Source organism: Engraulis encrasicolus, chromosome 24 (genome assembly GCF_034702125.1).
Source record: "Engraulis encrasicolus isolate BLACKSEA-1 chromosome 24, IST_EnEncr_1.0, whole genome shotgun sequence".
In the NCBI taxonomy this organism is placed as follows: Eukaryota; Metazoa; Chordata; class Actinopteri; order Clupeiformes; family Engraulidae; genus Engraulis; species Engraulis encrasicolus.
Genome location: NC_085880.1, coordinates 18,738,528 through 18,754,220, shown reverse-complemented (window position 1 = coordinate 18,754,220; position 15,693 = coordinate 18,738,528). Strand labels below are relative to the sequence as shown.

Here is a 15,693-nt window from a genome sequence, read left to right as displayed (position 1 = left end):
GGTACTCTCATCTGTTATGTGAATGAAAACTAATGAAATTAGGAAAAAGTTAAAATAAGTAGGCCCTAAATAATGAATGAATAAAGCAACACATCAAAGTTGATGTTTGCAGTTGCATAGCTGTAGCCTAGGCAGGATACATGTGTATGCTCTTAGATTGCTTGATACTATAGGCCTACAGAAAAAACGCCTCACCAAACACACAAAAATGGCAATAACTCCTTTGGCAAACTTGGGCAATTTGATGGAAAACAATGTTCTTATCAGGTGCGCCCTATTTATACGACATTTTGTCAGTCGAATGATTTCCTGATTGACATCGGTCACAGTGACTTTTAAAGGGACACTGTGCAGGAAATGGACAAAAAAGGTACTGCAACTATGCTGCTCATTGAAACTGGGCTGTCTATTGCCAAATTTGATCTTTACATGAAAGTTCACTAAGTAATAAACAAATACTTTCTAGTATGGTCCGAGTACAGTCATTTTTGCAGCTAAAATGGCTATTTTTGGAAATTCAAAATGGCAGACCATGGAGAAGATCCCCCTTTTCATGTATGAAAAGTGCAATTTTTCCAGTCATAATGAATACTTAGAATTTGATGGTGGTGGTAGGTATTAATGAAAAAGGTAACATTAGTGAATGAGCAGCATGAATTCTGGAAATAAACAACTAAAAATCTCACACAGTGTCCCTTTAAATTAACCTGAAAATTGGTTATTAGCTGATTGTTATTACTGTTATTATTATTAGGACACAAATTAGGACTATAAACTCGGGAATAGCCTCGCAGATAGCCTATGCGTTCTCGGTTGTTGATGATGCTCTACCGGTCTCCCTCTCTCTCTCTCCCTCCCGTTGCTTTCCTCCATCCACCAAGCAGCTATTAGCTCAATGTGAACCTCCTCCCCCTGCACTGCCTTCTACAGACACCCTGCTGCCCAGCCCGCAGTGGTCAATCCATCTATGGGATACCCGGACGGAGGACTTTGGCTGTTCGACTGTCCAATATTGACTTCGGAAAGCGTAACTAGAAACGTGTCCTGAACTTGTTTTGGGGATTTTTTTCACCTATGATTACTGAGTATGGAAACAACGCGTGGTATAATTTGGAGAGGAATCGTTCTTGTGCTCCTTTCTGTGTGCAAAGGTAAGAGTTGACCTTAATTACCCTTGTAAGACATCGTGTTTACAAGACGGACTCAGTCCTTCCATTCCATTCTCATTGTGGTTTAATTCCGGCAACTTTTTGATGGCTAATGATGCCGTAAACAACTTCGACTGTCACTTTTCTACATATTCCCATTTAGCCTCTTTCAGCAACCCTGATTTGTCTCAGTGACAACTCTTCAGTGGCGTAAGGTGGTTGAATCAAACGAGTGGCGACATCTGGAAGATCTGTTGCCAAACTGGACAGTGCTTTTTTATTGTTGAGCTAAGGGTGTATTGAAGTGGGTCCAGACATGCACTTGCACTGTCGCCGCTGTGGTCATCGTATGTATAGGCTGGCACGTTTGGAGAAATCCTACACAAGTTTACGCCAACTTTGCGCTTTTAAGCATCGCCAGCTGTGTCCTGATGCGGAGATATCGGTGCTAATTCACCACACCACTGTACGAAACCTCAGACTTTACTTAACCACAGAAATTAGAATATAAGTGTTATAATAATTGTGTGAAATTATTACACATGAATGTTGCGAATGCCCTATCTGTAGAAATCGGAGAGCGTTATGTGACTGAGGCATCATTCTTTGGGAAAACCTTGCTGGCTCAATGGGCGATATCGGCGCGCGCTTTCCATGATGAATACTAGGCTACATTACCACATGGTTGCTTGATATGGTGCACAACATCACAACAACATGTAAATAGTAGCCGACAGGTAGAACCTTTGTCAGCTCGGTGTCCTTCAAAAAGGAAAACGAGCCCTTTACGCTCGCTCCACGTCGGAGCTGCACACAATGTATAGGGTGGTCTCAATTTCCAGTCACATAGACTAAGTCTGTCTATTAAAATATCGACCAGACAGTCTTGCCAGGCATCAAAGTAGGAAAACATTGGCGTGGGGTATAAATACCTCACTCCAAATCGTAAGGCTGCGCCACATGGTGCCGGGTAGGAAAATGCAAAGAGCTATATATCATAATATTATAATCCCACCTAAGACCCGGCTGCCCAACTGTACTAACACTCGCTTCTGGCCCTGTGACTATATTTATAGTTTTACTCATGGCACAAGAGTTTGCAAATCTCATTGTGTGGCCTGGCCAGTCACATTCAGATGGGACGGGCGCTCTGGCACAGTTGGTTGGTTTACAAGCGCACGCAGATTTACCCGGACTCTCACCGTCTTTGGTACCCTTTTAAAATTATATTTAGTACTTAAACGTGGTTCTCAAGGCGCTCAATAACATTTTCACTCGATAAATGTATTTTTTTCTCAAACACAGAAGGCATTAGGATATCATTTTGCTCAGCATTTACATGTATTTAAGATGCAATAAACTAATTCCAATATAATGTTTAAATGTGCTGTTACATCGATTAATTGATGAATACAAAGGCAAACCCAATAATCCAAGCGATGGTATATGAATGAGCACACCCATACTGATTAGAGTAATAAAGCCAAAGTGCTCTTGCGACCAGTTAGGGTCTTGTACTGTATAGGCGACGTGACCTCTAACAAATCCACTTACTCTTTCCGCCATATAGCTGGATGGAGTATGATGAAAGTTCGAACAAAAAAAAAAATCTTTGTTGATGCAGTCATAATGTGATGGGTGTCATTTGCAATGCACATTAAGATAATAATGACAGCTAATGAGAACTTAAGTGGTGTAACCACAAGAAGTGAAATGTTTGTTGATGTGTTATGTATGGTTCTGATAAATATAGGCTAAGGTGAGTTGTTGCCAGGCATGTGGCCATCTTTCTTTAGAAAAAAAAAACCTGGCGTAACTGATATCACTGGTGAAATAAAGTTTGGGTCACATACACAAATGAAACCTGAACCATTGTACAAAGTAAAAAAAATGTTAATTCAACACCTAAAGAGTATTCTGGAACCAAATGCACTCTAGAATGAGTTAAATGGACTGTCTGAGTGTTGAATTAGCATTTTTTTAACTGTGTAAAGGCACCAATGAAACACAGAAGCCTAAAAGAAAAACACGGCAACTGTCACAAGCATCCATGATGCCACAAGCTTGTTCCTAGTTCTGGAGATACATAGAATAGAGGCCATCTTCTCTCCTCTGTCTGTCTGATTCTGAACAACTTGTTGAAAAGCTCCTGGTGGATGGTGACTCATTGTGTGAAGGACCCTTGCAGAAGAAGCCCACCGTGTTCAAAACAACCCCATCTCCACCACCACCACCAAACGAAAAAAAAAGAAAGATTAAAAAAAGAGAAAGGAAAAAAAAACAAAAGGCGCACACGCAACGAGTGGCCATTTCGAGGGGCAGGTGTGCAGCAGGTGCTGTGATCCCTGGACAAACAGAGCGTGTTTGTCTTGCGGAGGGAAAACACTGCCTGTAAAATAATAGAGAGCACACACACGGCTTCACCAATAACAGATGAGGCTCTAAAACCCTCATTAAAGACACGGGGACGGGTGACTGCCCTAGCTCGCTGCAAAATGGATCTCATATGTTTGATGACAACCCTTTGTGCTCAAAATGGATGTTGGGATAGGGAATGGGCTTGAGTAGAAAAAAAAGAAAAAAAAGTGGCACTTTTTTCCACGTATATGGTGAAGAGAAATGAAAGGTTGTGGTTTTCTACTGTTTTGTTGCATTTCATGAACATTTTCTTTTCCTTTTTCTTTGTTCACTATCTGAAATGTAGCTGCTTCACCAACCACTTTATTTTATGCGAGATGTCCAGTTCTTTGTTTTCCATTTCATTGTTCTTCAGTGCACAGGCTCACATTTGTTTTGGTTATAGTACCCACAGAGACAATCCTCACCTCATATATTACAAAAAACAACCCATCCTGTGCTACATGCCATGGGTACGAGGATCTCAATTGGTATTCGGGTAGGGGAGGACTTGGTATTCGGGTAGGGGTGGGAGGACTTGGGCTAATGGATTGCATGTTGTTGGAGGGCTTCTGAAGGATGGGGAGCAGGCTGGTAAACAGAGCAGAGGGTGGTGTGTTTTGTTTCAGGTGATGGGGCTGATCTCTCTCTCTCTCTCTCTCTCTCTCTCTCTCTCTCTCTCTCTCTCTCTGTTGCTCTCTCTGTGTCTGTCACTCTCTCTCTCTGTCTGCCAGCTCTCTCACTCTCTCTCTCTCTCTGTTTCTCTCTGTTTCTCTCTCTCTCTATCTCTCTCTCTCTCTTTCTCTCACTCTGCCGCTCTCTCTCTGTCTGTCACTCTCTCTCTCTCTCTGTCTGTCAGCTCTCTCTCTCTCTCCCTCTCTATCTCTCTGTTTCTCTCTCTCTCTCTCTCTCTCTCTCTCTCTCTCTGTCTCTCTCTCTCTCTCTCTCTCTCTCTCTCTCTCTCTCTCTCTCTCTCTCTCTGTTTCTCTCTCACTCTCTCTCTCTCTTGCTCCCTGTCTGGGAAGGACATTTGTCTGTGTCTATTGGTCTCTGTCTGTCTCTGTCTAGTTCTTGGTGTCGTTCTGTCCCTTGTCTGCCCCACATCTCTTAAAATGACAACTGAAGGAAAGAGAAGCTATCAAAATGAGATATGTGAAGGGCTGTCTGTGACAGCGGATCTTAGAGAGAATTTCACTCATACACAGTAGGTAGCCATACCTGACTAAGAGCACGAAGGTATCCATCAGAGAACCAGTGCAAAGTCTCTGGTGACTTCTAACCTGTTGTTTACAAACTACACATACTGATATTTACCCCTATTCACAGGGCATTCAGTTTACAGTAATGTATCCCCAGCATATGTGATTAGGAATAACAAGTTACAGAAATGCCAGACATAGAATGAAATACTGCAAAAAGTTTCTTCCACATAGGCCCCTACTGATATTTACCCCTATTCAAAGGGCATTCAATCTAATTTATCCCCAGTGTTTTTGAATAGAAAAAAAAGAAGTTACAAGAATGCCAGGAATTGAATAAAATACAGCAAAAGTTTCCTACGACCACATCTATGTTTATGTGGGTTACAAATATGTCTATTTTTGCTATTTTTGCGTTCCCTAGACAGTCAACCATATTTGGACACAGCACCAATGATTATTTCATTTCAAACTTGTTCGTGATGATTGCCTGATGAGATAGGGGAAATCATTTCCCCTTCTTTTGTTGTGTGTGTGTTTTTCCTTTGCCGTTAGCTTAAGCAGAATGTTTAAGCATTCACTGCGAAAATAATCAGGAAATGGAGCTAAGCTAAAGTCGTTGGGCCATATTTCCCCATTGCGGCGGATGGGTTAATTGACTTGCAGGAAATAGGATATTAGCGATAACTATCAGCGGTGTAATGAAAAGATGGGTTGTTTGGAAATTGGTGGTGGTGAAACGTCTTTTTTTTTTCGCTGAGGAAAAACACCAGGGTCTGGCTTGGGTAATGGCTCCCATCAGACCCGGATCTAGCCTTTTTGGGGCCCTAGGTGAAATAAAAACATGGGGCCCTCAAAAGACATTCTTTTATAGTAACACGTCACCAATTGGCATGGAAGGAGTGAGGATACTATTTTAGTGTTTTGTCTCATATATATCTTGAATTACTTTGCATAAGTGACAAATCAAGATCAGGCCTACTTATTTGTGTGTTTATCGCTACTGTTGTGACAGTTGGGGGCCCCATGAAGGGCAGATTTGACCGGTGCCCTGGGAAATTGCCTAGGTTTGCCTAGTGCAAAGTCCGCCTCTGGCTCCCATCTCCAATGATGATGTATGGTTGCGATTTATCTTGACAGCTGACATCTGCCTGATAAGGGTTGTTAAAATAAATGTGAACACAGAGTAATGAATCACAAACTCACAAACCTTCCCTTTTTCTAGCACACAGCAAGGGATACTAGTGTCTTTCTGGTGATTAGTTTTACACATTTAAAAGTTCCCTGTTTTAGTTTGTTTGAGTTTATTTTATTTGTGGTTTATTTGGCAGGGGCAATGCAGTGCACATTATTACAAACTCGACATGGCTAAGCCATGTTCAAAACAATATGTGTATAGCAGAATAGATGACAATAATATGGAATCCTCATGATGAATAAATGCTTTTAATTGGCTATACTGCATTCGACATTCACCAATCGTGATAGACCACAGAGAGTGCACGGTCCACAGAGCCATGCATTGCAGCCCTGTAAACCGTGCGAGATCATTCACTATTAATGCACAAGGAGCTAGTACTAAACACTGATCCTACTGCATCTTGGATGAGTGGGATGGTTGTTTCATACAAAAAAGCTAAATGAGCCCCAGGGCACTGCACTCCAAACACCTGCTCCTCAACACACACACTTGCGCCCACCACTGGGCGTGCCAGCAAGGGGCGTTGCAGCAAATTGTGGGCCCCATGTACAATCAGCTCCAATGGACCCCCCCATATATCTGCATAAGTCGGACTGTGTGTGGGACCCCTTTATACATGGGGCCCTGGTGACTCAGTCACACTTTACACCCCGGTATTGAACACCCCTGTGTGCCAGCACCTCACAGAGGCAGCAGAACGGAACTGATTTGGCAACCAGGAAAGTTTCTGCAGATACTGGGCATTTCTCAAAGTGAAGTGTCCTTGCCTTGCTAGGACGAGTAATGCCCATTTGCGCCCAGTGTATCCAATTATTAATTGCACTTAGAACTAGTGATTGGATACTCTTTGGTGAAATGCGCGATAAATGGGCGTTACTCGTCCTACCTAGCCTTGCTAGGACACTTCTCTTTGAGAAATACCCACTGTGTCTGTGTATTGAACACCACAAATCTAAGATGTTTCATGGCATGGAGGAATATGTGTGCTTTCAGAAGGTCACAAATGTTTGCTTGTTCACATAGAGCAAATAGGGAAGTGTTTTTTTTTCTCTCAGACAAAAAGCCCACGTCATCATAGACAATGTCCCTGGCGTTTTATCATATCTCATATGTTTTTTATTGTTTTGTTTGCTTCACCTCCCTTCACCTCTACAGTCAGCCTATAGTTCGTCATCATATCCGGTATAGTAGCACTGCAGCTCCTAGCTACCGTTCCTTCATGCTTCACCTGGAGAGTTAAACAGCGAGACATTGTTTACGGTGCGACACATTGATTTAAGCATCAGCAGGTCTGACCCGGGTTGCCCCCTATCTATGGCTGTGTGCACTGGCCTTTGGCCTGGGAGCAGACTTTGCTTGGCCTAGCACTAATCTGCTGCCCATATCCTCCACCCTTCCTCCTCCATGCACCCTCCTCCTCCTCCACCCTCTCCAACATCCTCCTCCAACCTCTTCCACACTCTATCATCCATCCTCCAACATTCCCTCCTCAATACTCCCTCCACCTCCTCTACCCTCCTCTGTCCCCCTCCCTCTCTCCTCCCTATTCCCTATTCCCTCCTCCAACCTCCATCATCCTCCAACATTCATCCCTCCTCAATACTCCCTTCACCTCCTCTACCCTCCTCCATCCTCCCTATTCCCTCCTCCACCCTCCATCGTCCTCCTCCACCCTCCATCGTCCACCTCCAACCTTCACTGTCCACCCTCAATCTTTCTCCACCCTCCACCCTCCCTCCTCCCCCTCCCTCCTCTATCCTCCCTATTCCCTCCTCCACCCTCCATCGTCCTCCACCCTCCATCCTCCAATCCTCCATCCGCCATCCTCAATCTTTCTCCACCCTCCATCCTCTGACCTATTCCCTATTCCCTCCTCCAACCTCCATCATCCTCCATCCTCTCTCCTCCTCCTCCATCCTCTATCCCCCTTCTCCAACTTCCTTCCTCCAACCTCCATCCTCCTCCTGATACTGATGATGGAGGGAAACCGACTGGCCACTGAAACGGAAGGGAGATGCTGGGGTTGCGGTTGTAATGCTGGGGCAGAATTTCTGGGGCTGGTGCTGGGGCTGGGGCTGTATTGCTGGGGCTGGGGCTGAGGCTGAGGTTGGGGCTGGGGCTGGGGCTGGGGCTGGGGCTGGGGCTGGGGCTATGGTTAGGCCTGGGGCTGGGGCTTTACTCCAGGGGCTGGGGCTGGGTTACTGCTATGCTCTGTTATGCTGCGCTGTGGTGTCATGTCAATTGAGCTGAGCTACTAAGCCATTTACGACACAGTTCTGTAGCGGTTCGGTAGGGTTTAGCTTTGTTAACAGCCTGTTGTGCCTCTTTTCCACTGCCGGTTTTCTGGTAGGCCTACAACTGCACACAGCGTGACTCGGCTGCCACTTTTTGCTTTACGATTGAGCTGTGTTGTGCCTATTCAAAAAGCAAAAAGTGGCGGCCGAGTCACGCTTTGTCGAGTTGTAGGCCTACCAGAAAACTGGCAGTGGAAAAGAGGCATTGGTAGACAATCTCCATGAAGAAGCCCATCTCGATCAAATCAAGTTGGCCGGGGCAGGGCTGGGTCACTGGTCTGTACTGCTCCACCCTGCTCTGGCACCCACTTCCTGTCCCCCATTAGCCAATCAGTTTCATCAGAGGGAAGGTTTGGCCCACTGCAGCGGCTTACTGTATGAGACAGACCAGACCAATATATCTCATTTGATACATGGGACTATTTGATTTAGCTGGCCATATTGCATTAAATGATTTAGTTTAGCTTGTGTCTCAAATTGCTCGCGGAGAGATGATAAATCTCCCCAATTTGGAGCCATTATCATCACTGGGCTTTTTTTCCCTCTTCTTTTTCTTTCAGGTTATAATGGAATCTCATTCGTGCTTGAATGTTCATGTTGTTTGTGTGTGTGTGTGCGTGTGTGTTTGTGTGTGTGTGTGTGTGTGTGTGTGTGCGTGCGTGCGTGTGTGTGTGTGTGTATGTGTGTGTGTGTGTGTGCGTGTGTCCGTGCGTGCGTGCGTGTGTGTGTGCATGTCTTTGTGTGTGTGTGTGTGTGTGCATGTCTGTGTGTGTCTGTTTGTGTGTGCGTGTCTGTGTGTGTCTGTCTGTGTCTGTGTGTGTCTGTGAGTCCGTACGCATGTGTGATTGTGTGCATGCATTTGTGTGTGTGTGTGTGTGTGTGTGCGTGTTTGTGTGCGCGCATGTCTATGTGGGTGTGTGCGTGTGTGCGTGGATGTCTGTGTGCGGCCGCATGTGTGCGTGTGTGTATGGGTGTGTGTGCATGTGAGTTCCTGTGTGTGGCTAGCCCATGTTTGTTTTGATCATCAGAAGAGATAACCCGTTTTATAACAAGCCCACTCTATTTCTCTATTGTGTTGTGCAATAGACATGTGAACACACCTCCCCTTGTCTCTCAAATGGCAGTAACTGACAGAGCCGCCGCTAGACATAAGCAGAGTATGCAGAGTGCCTAGGGCACCAACCAGTGCTTGGGGCACCCACCACTTCGCCCCCAAAATAGGGGCCTCTTGAATTAACATTCATTAAAAACACCATGAAAAAATATTGCATGACAAAAAATATATTTATTTGTTAGTAGATTATTATTATTATTATTAATATTATTATTATTTATTTATGAGGGGGTCCTCCTGGCCAGTTATGCGTAGGGCCTCCACAACTTTAGCAGCGGCCCTCGTAACCGAGGTTTACACTCGTTACACTAATAAAGGAAATGAATGGTGTTTACACGAGGGGCCATTTTAGGAGATCATCAGCTGTGAGGCAAAATGTGTTGAGGTTGCTGTTTCATACAAATGTATTTCATTCTCTATAACTGGTTAGGAAATGGATCGCACTCAGTTTTTTCTTGTTTCTTGTTCTTTTCTTTTTATTTAAACAATGCAGGGACTGGTATGACAGACGTTTCGACTGCACAGAGCCTTCTTCAGTGTCACACATTCTCTATAACTGGCAAAGCAATTTTATATTCTTCACCTCAGCCTTTATATTTTTTAATTCCCCCCCGGGCGATCAATAACGTTACTCTACTCATATTCTTCTCGTTCATGTATTGATGACAACATTTTCAGTTTCTTGTATGACCTCTGCATATCCATTATTTAAGGTTGTTTTTGTTGTTGTTGTTGTTTTTCTCCTTAATCCAGTGTCCTTATAGCAACTCTTAATTAGTGGTTTCATACCCATGTAGCTGCTATTGATTACAGTAATAATAACACAGTCAATACCGCAGCAATGGGTAGATGAGGGTTGTTGTTTTTTTTGAGGTCATGATAAATTGCGCTGTGTGTTGCGATGTCGTCAGTTAGTCGTGCCAGAGCATCACCTCCGGTTCTCTCTAGGTCTAGGACACCTTGGGCTGACTGGCCCCTGGAAGTCTCTAGTCTACAGCGTTGTTGAGCATCCGCTCCCAAAATGCACCTCCTCCCCCGACCGGCCAACCGTCCGACCGACCGGCCGTCAAGCCAAGGTCCAATCAGCATCACTCTGTCAGTCAGCTAAGGGTCACATTTCTGTTACGGGGCCTCGGCGGGCGGAATCTAATTTGCTTCAGTAAAGAGGGACAAGAAAGACATTGATTGAAACAGAACAGGCTCCCAAGGGCACCGGGACGGGAGCTCGCGTTTCTCTACACGGGTCTTTACACGTTACGTTGCAGTGGTCAGTGATGCATGATGTGTTGGACCGATCATTTACAACAATGCACAATACACACACACACGGGCGTGCACACATACACACACAGGGGCGCACATGGGCGCACACACACACACACACACACACACACACACACACACACACACACTGGCCCCCATGTTGGGCTTGGTTGAGCGCTGACCATGCGAGGTCTTTTGCTGTGAGGAAATGGAAAGCACAGAAATGGAAATGGCTGCCAAGCCGGCTACTCAGTTACCCACTTTGGGATGCTTTTGCCATGATGATAGTTAATGATTTAGGACATTTGTTTGCTGCCTTGGCTGCCAGTGTTCCCCCTTGTGTGACGGATTGATTTGCTTTTTGTATAAAACCTGAAACACACACACTCACACACACACAAACTCGCAGACACACTCACATACACACACACACACACAGCATGATTGCACACACACAAACACACACACAGATATACTCACACACACAAAAGCACACGCACACACACACACGCACACACACACACACACACACACACACACACACACACACACTATTGGCTTTTATAAAAGGGGTGCTGGAGGGAATTTTCGACAATATTATGACATTTCAAAACTGAAAACCAGCCATTTCATATAAAAAATGGGCATTAAAACCAGCACGCTTTTCAGCAACTGAGACCAACGCATGTGGAACGCATCGCTACATTTAAATGCAGAGTAGATCAGAAAAGGAAGCTGACCCACGTTATTCAGCAAAACACTTGAACGTATCAGGAAATGCCAGTGCCCAATGCAATTGTCAAGGCCAGTGGTCCGTGTAATAATACCAAGCGCTCGTCCATTGCAGTCAGTCAGGGCTGGACTGAGGGGAGAAATAGGGCCCGGGCACTTTTGGCTTAAAGGGGCCCCCTCAGAACCTCATCATTTGCGGCACAGAACTGACTCACCGGTGGGCCCCGCACCATTGTGTGCCCCGCACCATTGTGTGCCCCTATTTTCAGAAATGTGAAAAAAATAGGCCTAATAATGATTTAAAAAAATTATAATGATATTAGTAATATAAATATTGCTTGAGTGAACCATTGGAGTCAATGCAAAGGTTGGGGAGGGCTGCAGTATTGGATACCCAAACGCTCCGTTCAGTTTAGGGGTCCACAAGGGTGCGGGCCGGGGCCCACTGGGAAATGCCAGGATATGCCAGATGGCCTGTCCAGCTCTGCTTGCAGTACAGTACGGGAAGCAGAAATGTGGAAAGCTCAGCAGGTGCCCTATCCAAAAGCTACAGGCGGTCTGGTCCGCAAAACTGATAATGTGTCGGAGTGCAGAAAAACCATAAGGTGAACAGGCAACGGCACAAATGAATGAATGCAATTAGTGCACTGAATGGTGAAGTCAGCAAATGTTTGTTTGGGAAGTTAATTGTCTGGGTGCTGCTTCGTTTTTTCCTTTTCATTGGTTGCGTTTCCCCCAAGTGTGCCGTTCTTAAAGCAACAACAACACCAGTAGAAAAGCAACGAGGCTCGTGAGCACTCGTTGAGTGCTTTTACTGGTTTTACTGCAAGTGCATCCAAGAAATGTTGTTTTGATTTCAAACAAAAGATTTGGAAGAAGTAAGGCCCTGGTTTCTTTGCATTGGCAGTGCGTAATCCATTGAAATGTATGTAAACAGGGAGAGAGAGAGAGAGAGAGAGAGGAGGGAGATGTTGTCTTGCTGTGTTCACCCCCATTTTCATCCAAACACAGATGCTTAGGAGGCTGACGGTAATGGCAGCAGACTACTTCATTGTTTAATGGAGCCTCGTCTAGCTCTATGCATCGAGATGCGCCATCCATCCCCAGATGGGCAGCAGGGAGAGAGGGAAGAAGAGAGAGAGGGAGGGAGGGAGAAAGGGAAGGAGAGAGGGATGGAGGGAGAAAGGGAAGGATAGAGGGAGGGAGGGATAAACCCAATCCTGAAGTTGCAGCCATTCCCCGAAGGACATCATAAAATCTAATTCCTCACTCACTAATGAATATTGCAAGGAGGTTTTGTTTGGAGGGGGAGGGGGGCAGGGGGAGACTGACTGGCTTTGTTTCAGACAGATGGAAGATTTAATTGTGTTTATGAGTGATTGATGTGTGTGTGGTGCTGTCATTATGGCCGTGGTTTTACCTGTGTTATGGGCCAATTACAGGCCATGGAGGAGAGTTTTAAAAGGCTTCTGACCGCCTGATTGGCCAATAGGCACGTCATAAAGATGAAAGCGAGCCGTAATGAATTGTTTGAGGGGAGACTCTGAAGATGCTCTCTTGTTGTGTCCTTGTAAAAACCCGTCAACAGCTTTGTTCTTATTTTACACAATAAACCATACAAGCATGCAAAATAGATGGTTCTTAATCAACAAAGTCTAACCAAACAAAGGACCAAGTTAGGAAGTATGGTGGTCACACTGAACCAATCGCTCAATCCCCATATTTTCAGTTTACATGTTTTTTTTGTGTTTGGTTTTTTTCTAGCCCAAGTTTTACATCACGAGACATGAACTACCTCACCTCAAATCTACTCCCTCTAGGTCTAGAATATCCTATCTGTTTACTATTGTCGATCAGATCCCAGAACAGTTAGGCACAAGTGAAGCTACAAATCTACCATTTTGATCATTTGATAATATGTATGTACAGTACAGTATGCTTGAAGCAGCTTCTTTGTTCTGATGAGTCTTCAATATGATTGTAAGGAAAGATGAAGACATGTCTTGTTTTCAACACTGGTTTTACAAGTTTTTTTTTACAAGTTTCACAAATTCTATAATAATTTTATATGACGAGAATACAGGTATACATATAATTTTGGTGTTTTCTAATACAGAATTGTTACGTAAAACTAGTATGAATAAAGTACCAAACTGAGTAACACTTTCTATGAAGCCCATATCTATAGCGCATTATGAGCGCATTTATAACCAATTATTGTGAACATGGTAGGCCTATCTTGTAACCTGCATCCAAACATGATTTGACATGATGGGCCTGACTTCACATTCCTGCTTAGGGAGTTGGACTGTAGATCTCAAGGTTGCGGGTTCAATCCCCATCCTTACCAATCCCTCCCTTCCTCCATCGCTGAAGTGCCTTTGAGCAAGGCACCTACGTTACCCTACATTGCTCCTGGGACTGTAACCAATACCCTGTATCTAAATACTGTGACTGTAAGTCGCCTTGGATAAAACCATCAGCTAAGTGTAATGTAATGGTCTGGTGTTGGTGGTGTGTCTTCCGTATGGACTAGTGTTTCTGAACGTGGCTCTACAGTTCCCCAGGGGCGTTGGGGAGCCCTAGGGGGGCATTGAGGAGGATACTGCTGAGAGGGGGCGGTGCTTAGTTGCCATTTGGGGGCATTAGTCCTCCATTTTATTTTTTTATATTAAGGGTGGCATTGGCAGGCTTATGATGAGATCAAGGGGGCGTTGGGAGGCTTATGATGAGATCAAGGGGGCGTTGGGAGGCTTATGATGAGGTCCAGGGCGTGTTTATTCAAGAAAGGTTGAGAACCGCTGGTAATGTAATGTGGTCTGGTGTTGGTGGTCTATGTCCTCCAGATGGACCATGGGCTAATGCTGTGGACAGAGGCCGGCCAGTGGTGCACCACATGGGGCACCACATGGGGCAGTTTGGTCGTCTTGTCTGGCAGGTCATGTACTGTATAGAAAGTATATTCAATTAAGATTCACAGAGGGTCAGTTTGTCAAATTCCTCAAAACAATAGGGCCAAAACATAATATAGATGTCGTGATTATGTTTTCATTTTGTTTAGACCTCCTGTAGCCGGCCAGAACCTTGTCATGCAAGGGCCGGATCTGGCCCTGGGGCCACCTATTGGACAGGCCTGCTGTTTTATTGTAAGTAGTGTATGTAATTGCTGTATTGCTGCACACAATGTTTGACACAACCTGCTTGCACACAATAAGGGGTCTGACACACCAAGGCGGTAAAGCGTCGCGGAACGGCCGCGTTTTTTTACCGGCGTCGGTGAAAATACATTGAAACCTATCTGTCCTTACACACCAACCGGCGGTAGTCGGGCGTCAGCGGCGCGGGAGCCGGCTCTGCGCCGCGCTGCATTTGGAAAATAGAACTCGAGCGTATTTTTCACGCCGGCGACCGGCGGTGTCTCATTCAAATGAATGGCAAAGTAGCATGCTAGCTTTGGCTGTGGGTAGGGTTTTGAATAGGACTGGCCGCGCACGCCGACGCTGTCAGTGTGAAAGGCAGAGAAAAACACGCCGGCCAAAACTAAGCAGAAAGGCCGCGTCCGTCCGTGTGTGTGTGTGTGTGTGTGTGTGTGTGTGTGTGTGTGTGTGTGTGTGTGTGTGTGTGTGTGTGTGTGTGTGTGTGTGTGTGTGTGTGTGAACTACTATAAGGCTGATAGCTGATTTGTTCTTCAATCAAAACAGGTCACTTACAGTATATTGCTAGATTTACCCACTTGTTCAGAGGTGCTGTAACTTACTCGTGTAAGGAACATGCTTTTTGGAATATGTCCCTAGGTCTGTAGGGGAACACAGGCAAGAGACAACATTGTCACGTGTTCATTTTTGGCATTTTGTGACCGTGTCTGTTGTTCCTCAAAGGTTCTACAAAAGAGCAGGGGTGCTTTTCACAAAAAGGACCCCATATACCATTGATAAGAAAAATTAAACCTAGTCTATCAACCCCATATCGCCGAATCACAGGGCCTTTTCTCCTGAGTCCCACATAGCACCAAATCTGGCATGTTTGTATTGATTTGCCCAGTGTAGCAGGCAGCTGGGTTGTACGCATGGAAAGAGGTTGCCTCCTGTGTGTGTGCATGCATGCAGGGGTGTCATACAGGAGGGTAAAGTGTGACTGAGTCACCAGGGCCCCATGTATATGGAAGGGCCCACACAGTGTCTGATTTATGTAGCTATATGGCTCTGTGTGTGTGTGTGTGTGTGTGTGTGTGTGTGTGTGTGTGTGTGTGTGTGTGTGTGTGTGTGTGTGTGTGTGTGTGTGTGTGTGTGTGTGTGTGTGTGTGTGTGTGTGTGTGTGTGTGTGTGTGGTTCCATTTGAGCTGATT

General features: G+C 45.1%; 1 protein-coding gene across 1 annotated transcript in view; it reads left to right on the top strand.

Annotated features, from left to right (window-relative positions):
- The first annotated feature begins 1,010 nt into the window (after positions 1–1,010).
- ret (ret proto-oncogene receptor tyrosine kinase) overlaps positions 1,011–15,693 on the top strand; it is a 42,606-nt gene continuing 27,923 nt past the window's right edge. Inside the window, exon 1 of the mRNA XM_063190961.1 lies at positions 1,011–1,151. Coding sequence (XP_063047031.1) covers positions 1,088–1,151 — 64 coding nt within the window. The 5' untranslated portion in view covers positions 1,011–1,087. The remainder of the gene's footprint in view (positions 1,152–15,693) is intronic.